Source organism: Natrix helvetica (assembly GCF_964273705.1).
Source record: "Natrix helvetica genome assembly, chromosome: Z".
NCBI classification, from domain to species: Eukaryota; Metazoa; Chordata; class Lepidosauria; order Squamata; family Natricidae; genus Natrix; species Natrix helvetica.
This window is the reverse complement of record NC_138554.1, coordinates 7954646-7972506: the sequence shown is the minus strand read 5'-3', so window position 1 is coordinate 7972506 and position 17861 is coordinate 7954646. Positions and strand designations below refer to the sequence as shown.

General features: G+C 40.8%; 2 protein-coding genes across 2 annotated transcripts; both read right to left on the bottom strand.

Annotated features, from left to right (window-relative positions):
- Positions 1–6796: 6796 nt before the first annotated feature.
- LOC309401248 (olfactory receptor 6E1-like) lies at positions 6797–7741 on the bottom strand (the record flags this gene model as incomplete). Its single annotated transcript, XM_081970316.1, has 1 exon — positions 6797–7741. One exon carries the CDS (start codon positions 7739–7741, stop codon positions 6797–6799), a length of 945 nt encoding a protein of 314 aa, XP_081826442.1.
- A 5401-nt stretch (positions 7742–13142) lies between these two features.
- On the bottom strand, positions 13143–14087 carry LOC309401247 (olfactory receptor 6E1-like; the record flags this gene model as incomplete). The annotated part of the gene is made up of 1 exon (XM_081970315.1): positions 13143–14087. One exon carries the CDS (start codon positions 14085–14087, stop codon positions 13143–13145), a length of 945 nt encoding a protein of 314 aa, XP_081826441.1.
- Positions 14088–17861: the final 3774 nt, after the last annotated feature.

Below are 17861 nucleotides of genomic sequence, written 5' to 3'. Positions count from 1 at the left end.
GGCTTCAGCAGTTGCCTCATCCACAGGCAACTGCTGATATGCTTGAGCTAGGTCAAGCTTGGCAAATATGGTTCCCTGACCCAGAGAGTGCAGCAAATGCTGCACCACTGGCACGGGGTATGCGCTCGGCTGCAATGCGCGGTTCAAAGTGCACTTAAAATCTCCGCAGATGCGCACAGAGCCATGATGCTTCACTGGTGTGACAATGGGAGTTTCCCAACGGGCATGGTCAATAGGTTCTAACACCCCCTGGGCCAATAACTTGTCTAATTCTGCATCTACTTTGGGTTTTGATGCAAATGGTACCCTGCGCGGCTTAAGACGCTGTGGTGGTACCTGGGGGTCTAAGTTGAAAGAGATGGGGGTGCCAGTGTATTTCCCTAATCCGTCCCCAAAAACTTTGGGAAACTCCTTAATTAGCATGTCAAGGTGTGGGGTGGTCTGAATCTGATCTATGCCCATTATGGCTAGACCCAGAGCTTCAAACTATTCCAACCCTAACAAGCTTGGCCTGGGACCCCTGACTACAATAAGAGGGAGCCTCTTATGATACTGTTTAAATGACACCTTACAGAAAAAATTCCCCAGTACTGGAATGGGATTTCCCTGAAAATCCCTCAACTTCAACGGGCATGGTGATAATCTCGCTTGGGAGATGTCTGGCACAAGTCTCTTAATTTCTGCCCACGATATGATAGACATGGCTGAGCCAGTGTCTACCTCCATCTGACAGGGTTTGCCCTCTATTCTAACGGTGAGGAATATTTTTCCCCTCGGGGCATGGATGATCGGATCTACTTCAGACTCATCCCTGTCCTCACTGACTGTAAAACAGGAATCCTGCTTTCTGGAACCTGCGTTCCTACCAACATTGGAGGTTTTCCTGAAACCCTGGCTGTTGCTGGGGGAGTTCCCTTCTAAGGCACTTGCGCAAGGCGCAGTTGCCCTACAAACCCTTGCCAAGTGGCCCCTTTTTCCACAACGGAGGCAGGACACGTTTTTGAAACGGCAGTCCGCCCTATCGTGCCTACCCCCACACCCGGGGCAATTTGTTCGGGACATAGCCTTACCCTGTCGCCCCTTGGATTGCTCACCCCGTAGGCGATGTACTTCATCATTTCCAATGGCCCCAGTATCATCAAGAACATCGTCATGGTGAACCTCAGTGGTCTTGTCTGTGGGCTGGGGCTTTGAGAATCTCTGGATTTCTTCTGTAGATTTTGTTGACAGCTCTACAGCCCTGGCTTCGTCAAGGGCTGTCTGTAAGTCGAGTTCAGGTTTGGCCAGCAGGTGGCGCTGTATACGGAGGTCTCTAACACCCCCCACAATCTGGTCTGTCAGGGCTTCATCTAAATCTTTAAATCTACAATGAACAGCTGCGGCTTGTAAGGCAGCCACATAGTTGTTTATTGACTCTCCCTCAAGCTGAACCCTTCGATAAAAAGCAAATCTACGCGTTGTGCGGGACAGCGCTGGGGCGTAATGATTTTTTAACTTGGACATGAAAATGTCCCAGATTACATCGTGGATGGAGTGTGGGGCAACCAGGGTCTCTGCCAGATTAAACATCTCCGTACTACATAAATTTAAAAAACATGCCTTTTTTCGCTGTTCAGTTAAGTCTGTAAAGCCATTGGCTTCTAAAAAACACTCAAAACGTGAAATGTATGAGCCCCAAGTCTCTGTGGTCGCGTTGAAAGCGGCTAAGGTGTACATTGAGGCCATCTCTGAGGTAAATTCTTCCTTTGTCGATTAACCAGAGGCAGTCTTTGTAGGCAAGTGACTTACTCGACCTCTCGTCGAGTGATTCCCTGAGGGAATTCAGCTCTTAGTGACTCAGCTTGTAGGTTAGTGACTTTCACAGCTCTGCCTGGGCTCCTCCTGAGTATCCCACCTTGGTCGCCAATGTTCTAGCTGGGAGAACATGGGTGGACAAACGGAGGCGAGCCAGGACTTAACAAATGCTAACAGTTTATTGCTAACAGGTTGCCAAACACGGGACTTCACATTTCGCGCGTTTAAGCTAACAGGCAACAGCTGAGCTCTGCTTTGACAGCCTTTATATATGCCGGCTGTCAAGCAGTCAGCCAATCAGTGTTTAGCACAGTGCCCCCTAGTGCAACGGACCAGAGGGAAAACTTATAATACATAACACAAATGACCTACTAATAAAACATACTTGGACACAATTAGCAGAGGGTAGCTGTATGTTCTGCTTCAGAAGATGGTGAGAGCTTTGAGGAAGACTTAGGCGAAGCTCTCACATCTCCTCTGTCAAACAATGTCCAACCAGATGTGTTTCGTAAATTCACAACTAGGAGAGGGTGGCCATTGTCTTTTTCCATTGTTCTTCCCTGGCAACCAACTTTTCCGGGATTTTGCCCTTGATGTCAATCAGATGTTTCCATCCCTGATTACCACATCCTCTATGCATTCTCAAGTCCCCTTAAAACGTGAGATGCTGTAAGAGCATCTCAGTGGGTGATTACTAAATCTGAAGACCACATATATTACAGCTTTATAAGACATTAAATCTGAAAATGTTGATTGTGTGTGTGTGTGATCCTGGCCAGCGCAAGGTTGACTCAGCCTTCCATTCTTCCAAGGTCAGCAAAATAAGGACCAGATTGTTTGGGACATTTTCCTGACATTTACAAACTGCTTAAAGAGGTCTGCAAAAATACTATGAAAGACTTTGTAAATCGAAGTGCTATTGCTGTTGAGATTTACCTAACTTGGATGATCTAATTCTCCACTTCTGAATTTTCTCTAGTAATCAAACAGGCAAAGAATTTTGATGTTTTCACTTACACAATGTAAGCTCATTAAAGAAATCTAGCAAAAAAATGTTTCCTATGGGGAGAATTCTGATCATTCAAATTAAGAGAATGAAAGGACTGGAAACGATTGGGAGGTCTTCTGGTGGAACCTCCTGCTCAAGCAGAAAAATCTATATCATTTCAGACAAATGGTTGTCCAATCTCCTCTGAAAAACCTCCGATGTTGGAGCTCACAACTTCTGGAGACAAGCTGTTCCACTGATTAATTGTTCTAACTGTCAGGAAAGTTCTCCTTAGTTGCTTCTCGCCTTGATCAGTTTCCACCCATTGCTTCTTGTCCTGCCTTCAGGTGATGTGGAGAATAAGTTGACCTCCCCCCCCACTTGTTTGCAACAGCCCCTGAGATATTGGAACAGTGCTATCATGTCTCCCCCAGTCCTTCTTTTCATTTAACTAGAAACAATGAGTTGCATTGCACCCAGTTATTGTGTGGCTTATGTGTAGCATGAAGTAGGCATTTATGGTTTGCAAACCATGGTTTGTGACTAGTATAAGGTCCAACTTTCACCACTCATGTCATCATTTAAGAACAAAAAAGGTGTTTGCAATTGGGTTCAGTAAGTTATCTTGTACATTCTTTTGTAAATATTGGAAGCAGATATAATTTATATTTGCTTCCCAACCAGCCCCAAGCATTATGAATCAGAAATCACCTGACTTAATCTTCTTTTGAACTCTGATATCTGTTCCTTAGTTTTACAAAGTAATATTTCAGCTCACCACTCTTGAAAATCAGAAACATTAAAACATGCAAAAAACACTCACGCCTCGCAAACTACACTATAAAAAAAATGTATTCACATATTTTCAAGATCCTTGTTATATTTGTCATCTCTATCACCCTGATAAAATCAATATTCTGGATTTTTAATACAGTTACAAATCAGAAGCAAAGCAAAAATATCCAACTTTCATTAGCTATTATATTTTATGTTAGACATAGTATGTTCACCACTTGGAATCATATCAATCATAGTAGTATCTGCACAATTTTTGTAATCTCTATGCCTTTTTTTAATCTAGTAAAAAAACATTTTCTAGATTGCTAAACTATGTTTATTTTGCTTATAAATGACAAGGAAAGAAAATATATACTTAAAATATTACCCCTGAATTCATTGTTTTTTGGGGAAAAGCACAGCTTGCTCCATTTTCAGTTCTCTTGAGAAAGTGCTTTGTCTTCTTGGTTCACAGCTGGACTCCTGTGTAATTTGTCCGTCTTTTTCCTCTGTATCTTTTGATGGCAATGAAAATAGAAGCCACCTCTCATTAAGTACTAAATATGATTATTGTTTTGAAGCCCATGGTGCATGAGGTATTCAAGATTGGCTCATGCAATTCCTCAGGGACTCAGGGAAAAAAGTATTATACTAATTAGTCAATACTAATAATGTTAGATGGTTTTAAATTAGTATTATCCTTAGTATTTATTTGAGAGCTATGTTTCCTGGGATTTCCTTATCACACAGTTTAATGCAACCCATCAAAATCCTAATCCACCCAAGGCATTTTGCAATTATTTCCAAGGGATGTGCAAATCTGTCCCCGCTTCAGTTGAAGATTGATTTGATTATCCGTTCGATTCAGATCAAATAATACAAATCAGTCCACTCTCAATCAATTTGGAGTGGAAAAGTAGAAATATAATTTTTGCAAAACTCATGGAAATTGGTGGAAACCAGGTGGACTGGCCTGTGTCTATTTCTACTGGCCAATGTTAATGAAACCGAACCTCCCAGTGGGTCAGCGGATTCCGACAGAAGATACCTGAAGAAGAATTGCAGAGCATCAGAGAACCTAATCAGAACTTGGAAGGGGATGTCCATTTTTGCTCTGGACTCACATTTTTTTATCTAAGTTGAGTTTGGCTTGAATTCTGAGTCATTCAAGAACATTCCCCCTTCTTTCAATCTCTCCTTTATACCAATAGGGCTATAAAAAGGAGAACTCTGAAAAATGAGGTCTTCAGAGGTGGCTACACATACTTTCAAAACCAGCTCGCCAAAAATGTAAGCATGTGTGCCTTCCACATTAGAGTGCAACAACTCAAACAAGGCTTTTCTGATGGGGGAGGCTTCTTGCACCCCTGCTAGGTCCCTGATGGTGAAGCCATGCCATGCGTGGTGGCCATAGGTGGCACATGGAGCCATATTTGCCAGCATGCGAGCTGTCAGCTCTGGAATGCATGCACATGCAAGCCAGCTGATTTTTCAACCTTCCTAAGGGTTGAGGGATACTTTTTCAGCCCTCACTATGCTTCAGGAAAGCCTCTGGAAGCTGGGAAGGCTGATTTTGGTCCCAACAGGCCAACCGGAAGTTCAGGAACACAATTTGTTGCACGGTGTAAGAAAAAGGTTTGCCATTGCTATGCTATGTCAACCACAGTTAGCAGAATGGGCGAGGTGCACTAACCACCTGGACAGCGGTGCAGGATGAGTAAGCCGGAAAGTGAGATATCTAGGACTGGATAATATTGGATTGGGTGGGTGGGGCTAGCTGGTGCTCAGAACTACCAGTCCAGGGAAACTAGTCCGTACCGGCAGCATACCACCACTGGAGGTCTTGCCAACCAGCTTCCCACAACATGCCAAAGCAACTTTGCCTGAATTTTTGGTAGGTTTTGAGAAATGAGATGCTATAACTATGAACCTGTATGTTGGTTTCAATTAATAAATAAAATCACTACGTTAGGAACTTCTTTGATTCATTTTATTTATGAAGCCTGTTTGCAGTCCACCTCATATTGAGGTTAATGTGGGCAGCTTACCAACATGAATTTCTTCATTCTCTAGCCCCAGATCTCACGTTTCATGCCTTCCCTATGCATTTTCTGTTATATTCTGGTTTATTCAGGATTATGGGATTATGATATTCCACAATCACAGACCAATATTCCCCACTTCTGTTTTTCCGGTTGGGATAAAACTTCAGGAGAAATAGTCACATTCACTAATATTGACTCCATACATCAACCAAGACTGAATCTTTTATTGTATTGCATACGATCCCCGCAAAAGGTGTATTAGTAAAATACATTTAGACACAATAAACAATTAGCAGAGGGTAGCGTTATGTCATGGAACTATAAATTATTGTGAGCAAGAGAAAGGAAGGGAGATCTTTCCTACCATCTTCCCACAATATGCCTAAGCAACTTTGGATCAATTCTTGGTAGGTCTTGAGAAATGAGATGCTGTAATTTCAAAAGTTCATAAGCTTGTGGGTTGGTTTGAATTAACCAACAAATAACACTTTCTTAGAAATTTGTTTTATTCATTTTATTTATTAAACCAGTTCGTTGCCTACCTCATATTGAAGTCACTATAGGAAGCTTACGAACAAAAATTTCTACGTTCTCTATCCCCGGAACACACGTTTCATGCCTTCCCTGTGGATCTTCTGTTCTATACAGATTTATTTTGAATCATTGGTGATATTCCATAATCACACACCTCCATTCCCCACTTCCGTTTTTCTCTTTGGGATATTAACTTCAAGAGGAATCGCCACATTCAATAATATTGACACCATACATCAACCAAGACTGAATCTTTTATTGTAATTCCATCCAAGTGACCTACTAATAAAACATACTTGGAGACAATTAGCAGAGGGTAGCTGTATGTTCTGCTTCAGAAGATGGTGAGACCTTTGAGGAAGCCTTAGGCAGAGCTTTCACATCTCCTATGTCAAACAATGTCCAACCAGATGTATTTTGTAAATTCACAAATAGGAGAGGGTGACAGTTGTCTTTTTCCATGGTTCTTCCCTAGCAACCAACTGTTCAGGGATTCTGCCTTTGATATCAATCAAATTTTTCCATCACTGATTTTGTCCCCTTGTAAGAGCATCTCAGTGGGTGATTACTACGTCTGAAGGCCACATATATTATACCTTAACAATGCATTCTAAGACATTAAATCTGAAAATCTACTTAGAGCCAAAGCAATAGCAAATCATCTCAATTTCTTGCAAAACCCAACCCATTGTCTTAATTCAGCCTTCAAAGCATCTTGCACTTGTCTGTTCCTCAAACAGTATATGATTGGGATGAGAAGAGGATCCATAACAGTATTCAAAAGAGCCACCATTTTGTTGTAATCCAACCCAATGGTGCCTTTCGGCTTGATGTACATGAAAATGCAACTGCTGTAAGCAATGGTGACCACGGTCATGTGGGAAGCACAAGTGGAGAAGGTCTTCTTCCTCCCTGTGGTGGATGGGATGTGCAGAACCGTGGAAACGATTTTGACGTAAGAGACAACGTTGACACTTAGGGTCCCAAGGAGAGAGAATACGGCAATCACAAAGTTAATCATTTCTAGGAAACTGGTGTCAACACATACCAGTTTCATTAAGGGTCCACTGTCACAAAAGAAATGATCCATGATGTTAGGACCACAAAACGACATCAGAAATAAATGAATGGATGGAGGTAGAATTAGTGATATTCCCCCAGCCAAGCAACAAATGACCAACAACGAGCACATTCGGGTATTCATGATGGTTGGGTAGTGAAGTGGGTTACAGATGGCTATGTATCGATCAACAGACATTGTGGCCCCTAAAAGGAACGCAGCAGTACCAAAGGCCAAATACAGAAATGTCTGTATGAAGCAACCAGCTAAAGAGATGCTCTTACTCCCTGTAGCTATGTTGACCAGTGCTTTGGGAATTACAGTACTCACATACCCAATATCTACCCATGCCAAATATCGGAGGAAGAAATACATTGGGCTACGGAGCTGAACATTCACCTGTGTGATAATAATAATCAACATGTTTCCTATTAAAGTCGAAAGATAAATTGCAGACAGCAGGAAAAAAAGGCTAACCTCAAGCAGAAAGTTGTCAGTCAGCCCCAACAATATGAATTCCCTAACTGTGGTCCTATTTGTCATCAGTCCATTCCTAAGAACAGTGTGAAATTTTTAATTTTCCAATCTGCCTTCTTCTTTTCATTGCATGTTTCAAATGAGCATTAGCTTCTCCATTTCCATCCTTTGCATTACAAACAAAGAGAAGTTAAAACCTGATGCTTGCAATCAAAGCCATATTCTTCTAAAATGTTATTCTAAGAACTCCATATCCTTATGATCTAATTCCAGGTGTGGTTAACCCAAGGTGGAGTTAGGTGGGATCCCTCCATGTTTCAATCTGTCAAAAACAATCCATCCTTGTGGACATGCAAAGATCTGTCTCGGGATATTGATTTTTATTTTTGTGATTTCACCTTTGTTCAGTTTCCTCCGGTCTGTTTTTCTGAGATGCGTCCAAATTATCTTTTGAGTCCTTTACCTAAAACCAATGTGAATAGATGAATGTGAGCAAAACCGATGTGAATAGACAAAGATGTGTGTGTGTGTGTGATATCCTGGCCGGCGCAAGGTTGACTCAGCCTTCCATCCTTCCAAGGTCAGCAAAATAAGGACCAGATTGTTGGTGGTGTTATCCTGACTCTCTAAACTGCTTAAAGAGGTCTGCAAAAATTACTATGAAACCCTTTGTAACTCGAAGTGGCATGGCTGTTGAGATTCGCCTAACTTTGATGACCTAATTCTCCACTTCTGAATTTTCGCTAGTCATCAAGCAAGAAAAGAATTTTGATGTTTTCATTGACACAATGTCAGCTCCTTAAAGACATCTAGCAAAAAAATGTTTCCTAGGGGGAAAATCCTGATCATTCCAATTAATGGAATGAAAGGACTGGAAACGATTGGGAGGCCTTCTAGTGCAACCTCCTGCTCAAGCAGAAAAATCTATATCATTTCAGACAAGTGGTTGTCCAATCTCCTCTGAAAAACCTCCGATGTTGGAGCTCACAACTTCTGGAGGCAAGCTGTTCCACTGATTAATTGTTCTAACTGTCAGGAAATTTCTCCTTAATTGCTTCTCCCCTTGATCAGTTTCCACCCATTACCTCTTGTCCTGCCTTCAGGTGATTTGGAGAATAACTTGACCCCCTCCCCCCACTTGTTTGCAACAGCCCCTGAGATATTAGAACACTGCTATCATGTCTCCCCCAGTCCTTCTTTTCATTTAACTAGAAGCAGTGAGTTGCATTGCACCCAGTTGTTGTGTGGCTTATGTGTAGCATGAAGTAGGCATTTATGGTTTGCAAACCATGGTTTGTGACTAGTATAATGTCCAACTTTCGCCACTCGTGTCATCATTTAAGAACAATAAAGCCGTTTGCAATTGGGTTCACTAAGTTATCTTGTATATTCTTATGTAAATATTGGAAGCAGATATAATTTATATTTGCTTCCCAACCAGTCCCAAGCATTATGAATCAGAAATCACCCGACTTAATCTTCTTTTGAACTCTGATATCTGTTCCTTAGTTTCACAAAGTAATATTTCAGCTCACCACTCTCGAAAATCAGAAACATTAAAACATGCAAAAAACACTCACGCCTTGCAAACTACACTAAAAAAAAAAATGCATTGACGCATTTTCAAGATCCTTGTTATATTTGTCATCTCAATCACCCTGATAAAATCAATATTCTAGATTATCATTTTTAATACAGTTACAAACCAGAAACAAAGCAGAAATATCCAACTCTCATTCGCTATTATATTTTTGGTTAGACATAGTATGTTCACCACTTGGAATCATGTTAATCATAGTAGTATCTGCATATTTTTTGTAATCCCTACGACTTTTTTTTAACCTAGTTCAAAACATATTCTAGATTATTAAACTCTGTTTATTTTGTGTATAAATCAGAAGCAAAGAAAATATATACTTAAAATATTACCCATGAATTCATTGTTTTTTGGGGGAAAGCACAGCATGCTCCATTTTCAGTGCTCTTGAGAAAGTGCCTTGTCTCCTTGGTTCACAGCTGGACTCCTGTGTAATTTCTCTGTCTTTTTCTTCTGTATCTTTTTATGGCAATGAAGATAGAGGCCACCTCTGATCAGAATGAGATATAATTATTGTTTTGAAGCGCATAGCTCATGAAGTGTTCAAGACTGGCTAATGCAATTCCTCAGGGACTTAGGGAAAAAAAAGTATTATACTAATTTGTCAATACTAATGTCAGATGGTTTTAAATTATTATTATCCTTTGTATTTATTTGAGAGCTATGTTTCCTGGGATTTCCTTATCACACAGTTTAATGCAACCCATCAAAATCCTAATCCACCCAAGGCATTTTGCAGTTATTTCCAAGGGATGTGCAAATCTGTCTCCACTTCAGATGAAGATTGTTTTGATTATCCGTTCGATTCAGATCAAATAATACAAATCAGTCCACTCTCAATCATTTTGGGGTAGAAAAGTAGAAATACAATTTTTGCAAAACCATGGAAAATGGTGGAAATCAGGTGGAGTGGCCAGTGTCTACTTCCACTGGCCAATGTTAATAAAACCAAACCTCTCAGTGGGACAGCGGATTCCGACAGAAGATGCCTGGGGAAGAATTGCAGAGCATCAGAGAACCTAATCAGAACTTGGAAGGCGATGTCCATTTTTGCTCTGGACTCATATTTCTTTTATCTAAGTTTAGTTTGGCTTGAATTCTGAGTCATTCAAGAACATGGTCACTGGCCAATGTTAATAAAACCAAACCTCCCAGTGAGACAGCGGATTCCAACAGAAGATACCTGAGAAAGAATTGCAGAGCATCAGAGAACCTAATCAGAACTTGGAAGGGGATGTCCATTTTTGCTCTGGACTCATATTTCTTTTATCTAAGTGTAGTTTGGCTTGAATTCTGAGTCATTGAAGAACATTCCCCCTTCTTTCAATCCCTCCTTGAGATTTTGATACCAAAAGGGGGATAAAAATGAGGACTATAAGTCACAGTGAGCAAGGGAATGAGAGGGAGGTCTTCTGAGGTGGGCTGCACAGATTTTAAAAGCCAGTTCGCGGAAATTGTAAGCGTGTGTGCCTTTCACATTTGAGTGCAACAACTCAAACAAGGCTTTTCTGATGGGGGGGAGGCTTCTTGCACACCTGCTAGGTCTGTGATGGTGAACCTATGGCATCCGTGGTGGCCATAGGTGGCACGTGGGGCCATATTTGCTCACACACCAGCCGTCAGCTATAGTGTGCATGTGTTCGCAGGCCAGCTGATTTCTCACCTTTCTGGAGGGCTGAGGGAGCCCGTTTTTGCCCTCCGCAGGCTTCAGGAAAACCTCCGGAGGCTGGGGAGGGTGAAAAATAGTCCCCATAGATCGACCGGATGTTTGGGAATGCACCTTTGGAACAATATAAGAAAAAGATTCTCTATTACTGTGCTAGTAGGTTCAAAGGACCTACTAATAAAACATACTTGGACACAATTAGCAGAGGGTAGCTGGTAGAAGATGGTGAAAGCTTTGAGGAAGCCTTAGGCGAAGCTTTCACGTCTCCTATGTCAAACAATGTCCAACCAGATGTGATTTGTAAATTCCCAACCAAGAGAGTGAATGTGAGCAAAACCGATGTAAATAGATAACGATGATTGTGTGTGTGCTTGTGTGTGATTCTAGCCGGCCATAGATGGCACATGGAGCCATATTTGCCAGCATGCAAGCTGTCAGCTCTGGCATGCTTGGACAAGCATGCCAGCTGATTTTTCAACCTTTCTAAGGGTTGAGGGAGTCTGTTTCAGCCCTCACTATGCTTCAGGAAAGCCTCTGGAAGCTGGGAAGGTGGAAGAACGGTCCCAACAGGCCAACCGGAAGTTCAGGAACACAATTTCTTGCACGGTGTAAGAAAAAGGTTCGCCATTGCTATGCTAGGTCAACCACAATTAGCAGAATGGGTGAGGTGCACTAACCACCTGGACAGTGGTGCAGGACGAGTAAGCCGGAAAGTTAGATATCTAGGACTGGATAATATTGGAGTGGGTGGGTGTGGCTAGCTGGTGCTCAGAACTATCAGTCCAGGGAAACTAGTCCGAACCAGCAGCATACCACCACTGGAGGTCTAGCCTACCAGCTTCCCACAACATGCCAAAGCAACTTTGCCTGAATTTTTGGTAGGTTTTGAGAAATGAGATGCTATAACTATGAACCTGTATGTTGGTTTCAATTAATAAGCAAAATCGCTACGTTAGGAACTTCTTTGACTCATTTTATTTATGAAGCCTGTTTGCAATCCACCTCATATTGAGGTTAATGTGGGCAGCTTACAAACATGAATTTCTACATTCTCTAGCCCCAGATCTCACGTTTCATGCCTTCCCTATGCATTTTCTGTTATGTTCCGGTTTATTCAGGATTATGGGATTATGATATTCCACAATCACAGACCAATATTCCCCACTTCTGTTTTTCCGGTTGGGATAAAACTTCAGGATAAATAGTCACATTCACTAATATTGACTCCATACATGAACCAAGACTGAATCTTTTATTGTATTGCATACGATCCCCGCAAAAGGTGTATTAGTAAAATACATTTAGACACAATAAACAATTAGCAGAGGGTAGCGGTATGTCATGGAACTAAAAATTATTGTGAGCAAGAGAAAGGAAGGGAGATCTTTCCTTCCATCTTCCCACAATATGCCTAAGCAACTTTGGGTCATTTCCTGGTAGGTCTTGAGAAATGAGATGCTGTAATTTCAAAAGTTCATAAGCTTGTGGGTTGGTTTGAATTAACCAACAAATACTACTTTCTTAGAAATTTGTTTTATTCATTTTATTTATTAAACCAATTCGTTGCCTACCTCATATTGAAGTCACTATAGGAAGCTTACGAACAAAAATTTCTACGTTCTCTATCACCGGAAGACATGTTTCATGCCTTCCCTGTGGATTTTCTGTTCTATTCAGATTTATTCCGAATCATTGGTGATATTCCATAATCACACACCTCCATTCCCCACTTCCGTTTTTCTCTTTGGGATATTAACTTCAAGAGGAATCGCCACATTCAGCAATATTGACTCCATACATCAACCAAGACTGAATCTTTTATTGTAATTCCACCCAAGTGACCTACTAATAAAACATACTTGGACACAGTTAGCAGAGGGTAGCTGTATGTTCTGCTTCAGAAGATGGTGAGAGCTTTGGGGAAGACTTAGGCGATGTGTTTTGTAAATTCACAACTAGGAGAGGATGGCAGTTGTCTTTTTCCATTGTTCTTCCCTAGCAACCAACTGTTCAGGGATTCTGCCTTTGATGTCAATCAGATGTTTCCATCCCTGATTACCTCATCCTCTATGCATTCTCAAGTCCCCTTGTAAGAGCAACTCAGTGGGTAATTACTACATCTGAAGGCCACATATATTATAGCTTAACAATGCATTCTAAGACATTAAATCTGAAAATCTACTTAGAGCCAAAGCAATAGCAAATCATCTCAATTTCTTGAAAAACCCAACCCATTGTCTTAATTCAGCCTTCAAAGCATCTTGCACTTGTCTGTTCCTCAAACAGTATATGATTGGGATGAGAAGAGGATCCATAACAGTATTAAAAAGAGCCACCATTTTGTTGTAATTCAACCCAATGGTGCCTTTCGGTTTGATGTACATGAAAATGCAACTGCTGTAAGCAATGGTGACCACGGTCATGTGGGAAGCACAAGTGGAGAAGGTCTTCTTCCTCCCTGTGGTGGATGGGATGTGCAGAACCGTGGAAACGATTTTGACGTAAGAGACAACGTTGACACTTAGGGTCCCAAGGAGAGAGAATACGGCAATCAGAAAGTTAATCATTTCTAGGAAACTGGTGTCAACACATACCAGTTTCATTAAGGGTCCACTGTCACAAAAGAAATGATCCATGATGTTAGGACCACAAAACGACATCAGAAATAAATGAATGGATGGAGGTAGAATTAGTGATATTCCCCCAGCCAAGCAACAAATGACCAACAACGAGCACATTCGGGTATTCATGATGGTTGGGTAGTGAAGTGGGTTACAGATGGCTATGTATCGATCAACAGACATTGTGGCCCCTAAAAGGAACGCAGCAGTACCAAAGGCCAAATACAGAAATGTCTGTATGAAGCAACCAGCTAAAGAGATGCTCTTACTCCCTGTAGCTATGTTGACCAGTGCTTTGGGAATTACAGTACTCACATACCCAATATCTACCCATGCCAAATATCGGAGGAAGAAATACATTGGGCTACGGAGCTGAACATTCACCTGTGTGATAATAATAATCAACATGTTTCCTATTAAAGTCAAAAGATAAATTGCAGACAGCAGGAAAAAAAGGCTAACCTCAAGCAGAAAGTTGTCAGTCAGCCCCAACAATATGAATTCCCTAACTGTGGTCCTATTTGTCATCAGTCCATTCCTAAGAACAGTGTGAAATTTTTAATTTTCCAATCTGCCTTCTTCTTTTCATTGCATGTTTCAAATGAGCATTAGCTTCTCCGTTTCCATCCTTTGCATTACAAACAAAGAGAAGTTAAAACCTGATGCTTGCAATCAAAGCCATATTCTTCTAAAATGTTATTCTAAGAACTCCATATCCTTATGATCTAATTCCAGGTGTGGTTAACCCAAGGTGGAGTTAGGTGGGATCCCTCCATGTTTAAATCTGTCAAAAACAATCCATCCTTGTGGACATGCAAAGATCTGTCTCGGGATATTGATTTTTATTTTTGTGATTTCACCTTTGTTCGGTTTCCTCCGGTCTGTTTTTCTGAGATGCGTCCAAATTATCTTTTGAGTCCTTTACCTAAAACCAATGTGAATAGATGAATGTGAGCAAAACTGATGTGAATAGACAAAGATGTGTGTGTGTGTGTGTGTGTGTGTGTGTGTGTGTGTGTGATATCCTGGCCGGCGCAAGGTTGACTCAGCCTTCCATCCTTCCAAGGTCAGCAAAATAAGGACCAGATTGTTGGGGGCATTATCCTGACTCTCTAAACTGCTTAAAGAGGTCTGCAAAAATTACTATGAAACCCTTTGTAAATCGAAGTGGCATGGCTGTTGAGATTCCCCTAACTTTGATGACCTAATTCTCCACTTCTGAATTTTCGCTAGTTATCAAGCAGGAAAAGAATTTTGATGTTTTCATTGACACAATGTCAGCTCCTTAAAGTCATCTAGCAAAAAATGTTTCCTATGGGGAAAATCCTGATCATTCCAATTAATGGAATGAAAGGACTGGAAACGATTGGGAGGCCTTCTAGTGCAACCTCCTGCTCAAGCAGAAAAATCTATATCATTTCAGACAAGTGGTTGTCCAATCTCCTCTGAAAAACCTCCGATGTTGGAGCGCTCACAACTTCTGGAGGCCAGCTGTTCCACTGATTAATTGTTCTAACTGTCAGGAAATTTCTCCTTAGTTGATTCTCCCCTTGATCAGTTTCCACCCATTGCCTCTTGTCCTGTGTCGCTGCAAGGTTCGCGACATACTTGAGTCCGGATTCGCCTGTCTGGGCCTTCAGGGTTCTCCCTTGGGTGGGAGAACGAGCCCCGGTCCTCACCGGGAATTTGGAGGGTCCACACGTGGACGAAGGCCGCAAATTAAGACACCACACAAAGAGTTAGTTCGAGGTAGGCAAGCACAGTGCTTGGAGGATGTATGGCTACATTCCTCCTGACATGTTCTGTACAGACCCTTTTATTAAGCAGTTTCCTTAGGGCGGGGGAGTGGACACATACAAAGAAGTACATTCAGCAATTTTCCACAAGAAAATAATTAATAGGTATGTAGCAGTTAAGGGGTTTTCAAAAACATCCCTAATAATGCATCGTATACACAGTTAGATATTTGCAGTTAACCAACAACCTATACAAACGCTATGCTAAGCTAGATAAACGGTTAGTTAAATATTGTGGTCAGCAAACATCCTATACACAGTTAGATATTTGCAGTTAACCATCAACCTATGCAAGCACTATGTATGTTAAAGGTCACATTCTCATGGCCTACTTTCGTTTCAGCTTCAACAAGGCCTGAACCAAACTACTGTCATGCATTCACATCTCCTCTGTTTTTGTTTTAAAAGGAGGTCAATATCCCTCCAAGGCTATGCGTTCCTCTAACAGCCCACCCTCCGGCAGGCAGTGAGAAGAACCATTCACCTTATCCGGGAATTGAAACTCACTTTCTGTATCGGAGTCTGAATCCGAAAATGTTAACAATGGTTGTTTGCAGGTGTCATGCGAGGAGGGTAACAAGTGTTGCAGTAGGTTTAAATCTTTGCGAGTAGCATCAACTTCTTTATCTATGTCACCCAGGCGAGTACGCAAAAACCTGAGCAGTTTTCCCATAACACAAGGACCAATGATACAAGCAATCAAAATCAAAATCAAAGGACCTATAAGGACTGAAAGCAAAGTTGTAAGCCATGGAGAAAAGTTAAACATTCCTTGATACCATGTGTGAAACTTGGAGCGTTCTGACTCTCTATCTTTCAATCGGGTATTTAATTCTGCCATAGAATCAAGCACAATGCCTGAACTATCAGTATAAAAACAGCATTCTTCTTTTAAAGCTACACATAAGCCGCCCTGTTTCAAAAATAACAAATCCAATCCTCTTCTATTCTGTAAAACAACTTCAGATAGTGAGGTAAGAGAATTCTGGAGAGCAACCATAGATTGAAAAGGTACGGCAGAACCTATGGCCTCATAAAATGGTGGTTGGAAAAAAAAGGAAAGGCACATCCAACACTCCGGATCAGCATTAGGAAAGGCATGACTGTTATTAAGAGCAAAATAGGAGGAAGAAATAAGAGACAATAAGGCTTATTACTTAAAAATATACAGTTAACTACTTTAACACATGTTACATTTTTAGGAACTGCTACTATCAATATATACAAAGCAATTGCATCAGAGGGAGGATCATAAGCAATTAATCCTCAATGAAAGATAGTCTTATAATTCGAACCAATGAAGTGTTGAATTACTGCAGGCAAAATTCAAACAGGATCCAAGCATATAAAAAGCAAATGTTTCATGTACAGTTCAAGTCACTGTGTGTAATGTTAGTTGCACCCATAGATGTTTATTGCAGTCACTGTTCAAATGAGTTTTTTGGTGAGATGACAAAACAAGTAAACATAAACAAATGATGACTAATGATGACTAAAAACTTGGCAAAAATGGCAGCACATAAGTTGTCGTGTCGTTGTTTCAGCACTGCTTTGGTAGTTTTTTCATATCACTGGACAGCTGTTTTGGCAAGATCGTATTGGCCACTGCTGTCTGTAAAGTCATCTTGGTCATCTCTGGAACTGGATTTGGGAACTGGTACGACAATATTCTTGTCTAGACAAACATCACGTACTAGAATCCATAAAATTCTGTAAAAACAAGCACAGCATATCCTCGTCCCCCTTGCGGGGGAGGCAAACAAACTTTTTAAATCTATTGTGTTACCTATGCCAAATTAGCCAAATTGGGGTACACCAAATTACTAGGTACCCAAAATCCCTCCTTTTTTATATGTTTGAAAAAACAGTCCCTGAAGGACCAATTAACACGTTCCACAATGGCTTAACCTGTGGAATTATAAGGAAAAAACCCCAAAAATTAAAACTGGTGCAATTAGTACAAAATTACAAAAAGGCCAATGAAAAATAGGCCAGGCCATTGTCAGTTTTGTTTAAAAAAGTTTGCCCAAGGCAATAAAGGCTGGAAAAAAAAATGTGGCCAAAAATGAAAAATAGATAATACAATAATAATACAATAGTAGAGTTGGAAAAAACGTTGGAGGTCTTCTAGTCCAACCCCCTAACTAAATAAATGAATTTATTTCTAAGGAGCCAAAAAAAAGAAAACATAGGTGACATCCATTTGCCATAGTGATTAGAGGCCAAATCATAAAAATTAACTTCTTTGTCCCCAGCGGGGGATGCCCCAAAACACTGGGAACAAAATAAAACAATTTGCTTGGCCTGGTTGAGTGGCATATGGCAAAATTGTGCCAGTCCCCAGGCATTGTGATGAGAAAAAAAATAATCAAAAATAAATCTAAAGAAAAAAAAAAACATAGTTTCTAAAAAATTAAAAATAAATTGACACACATAATAAAAGTCAGAAATATAGTTAAAAAGCTTATTAAAAAAAGATGTGAAAAAATAAAATAGCAAAAAAACA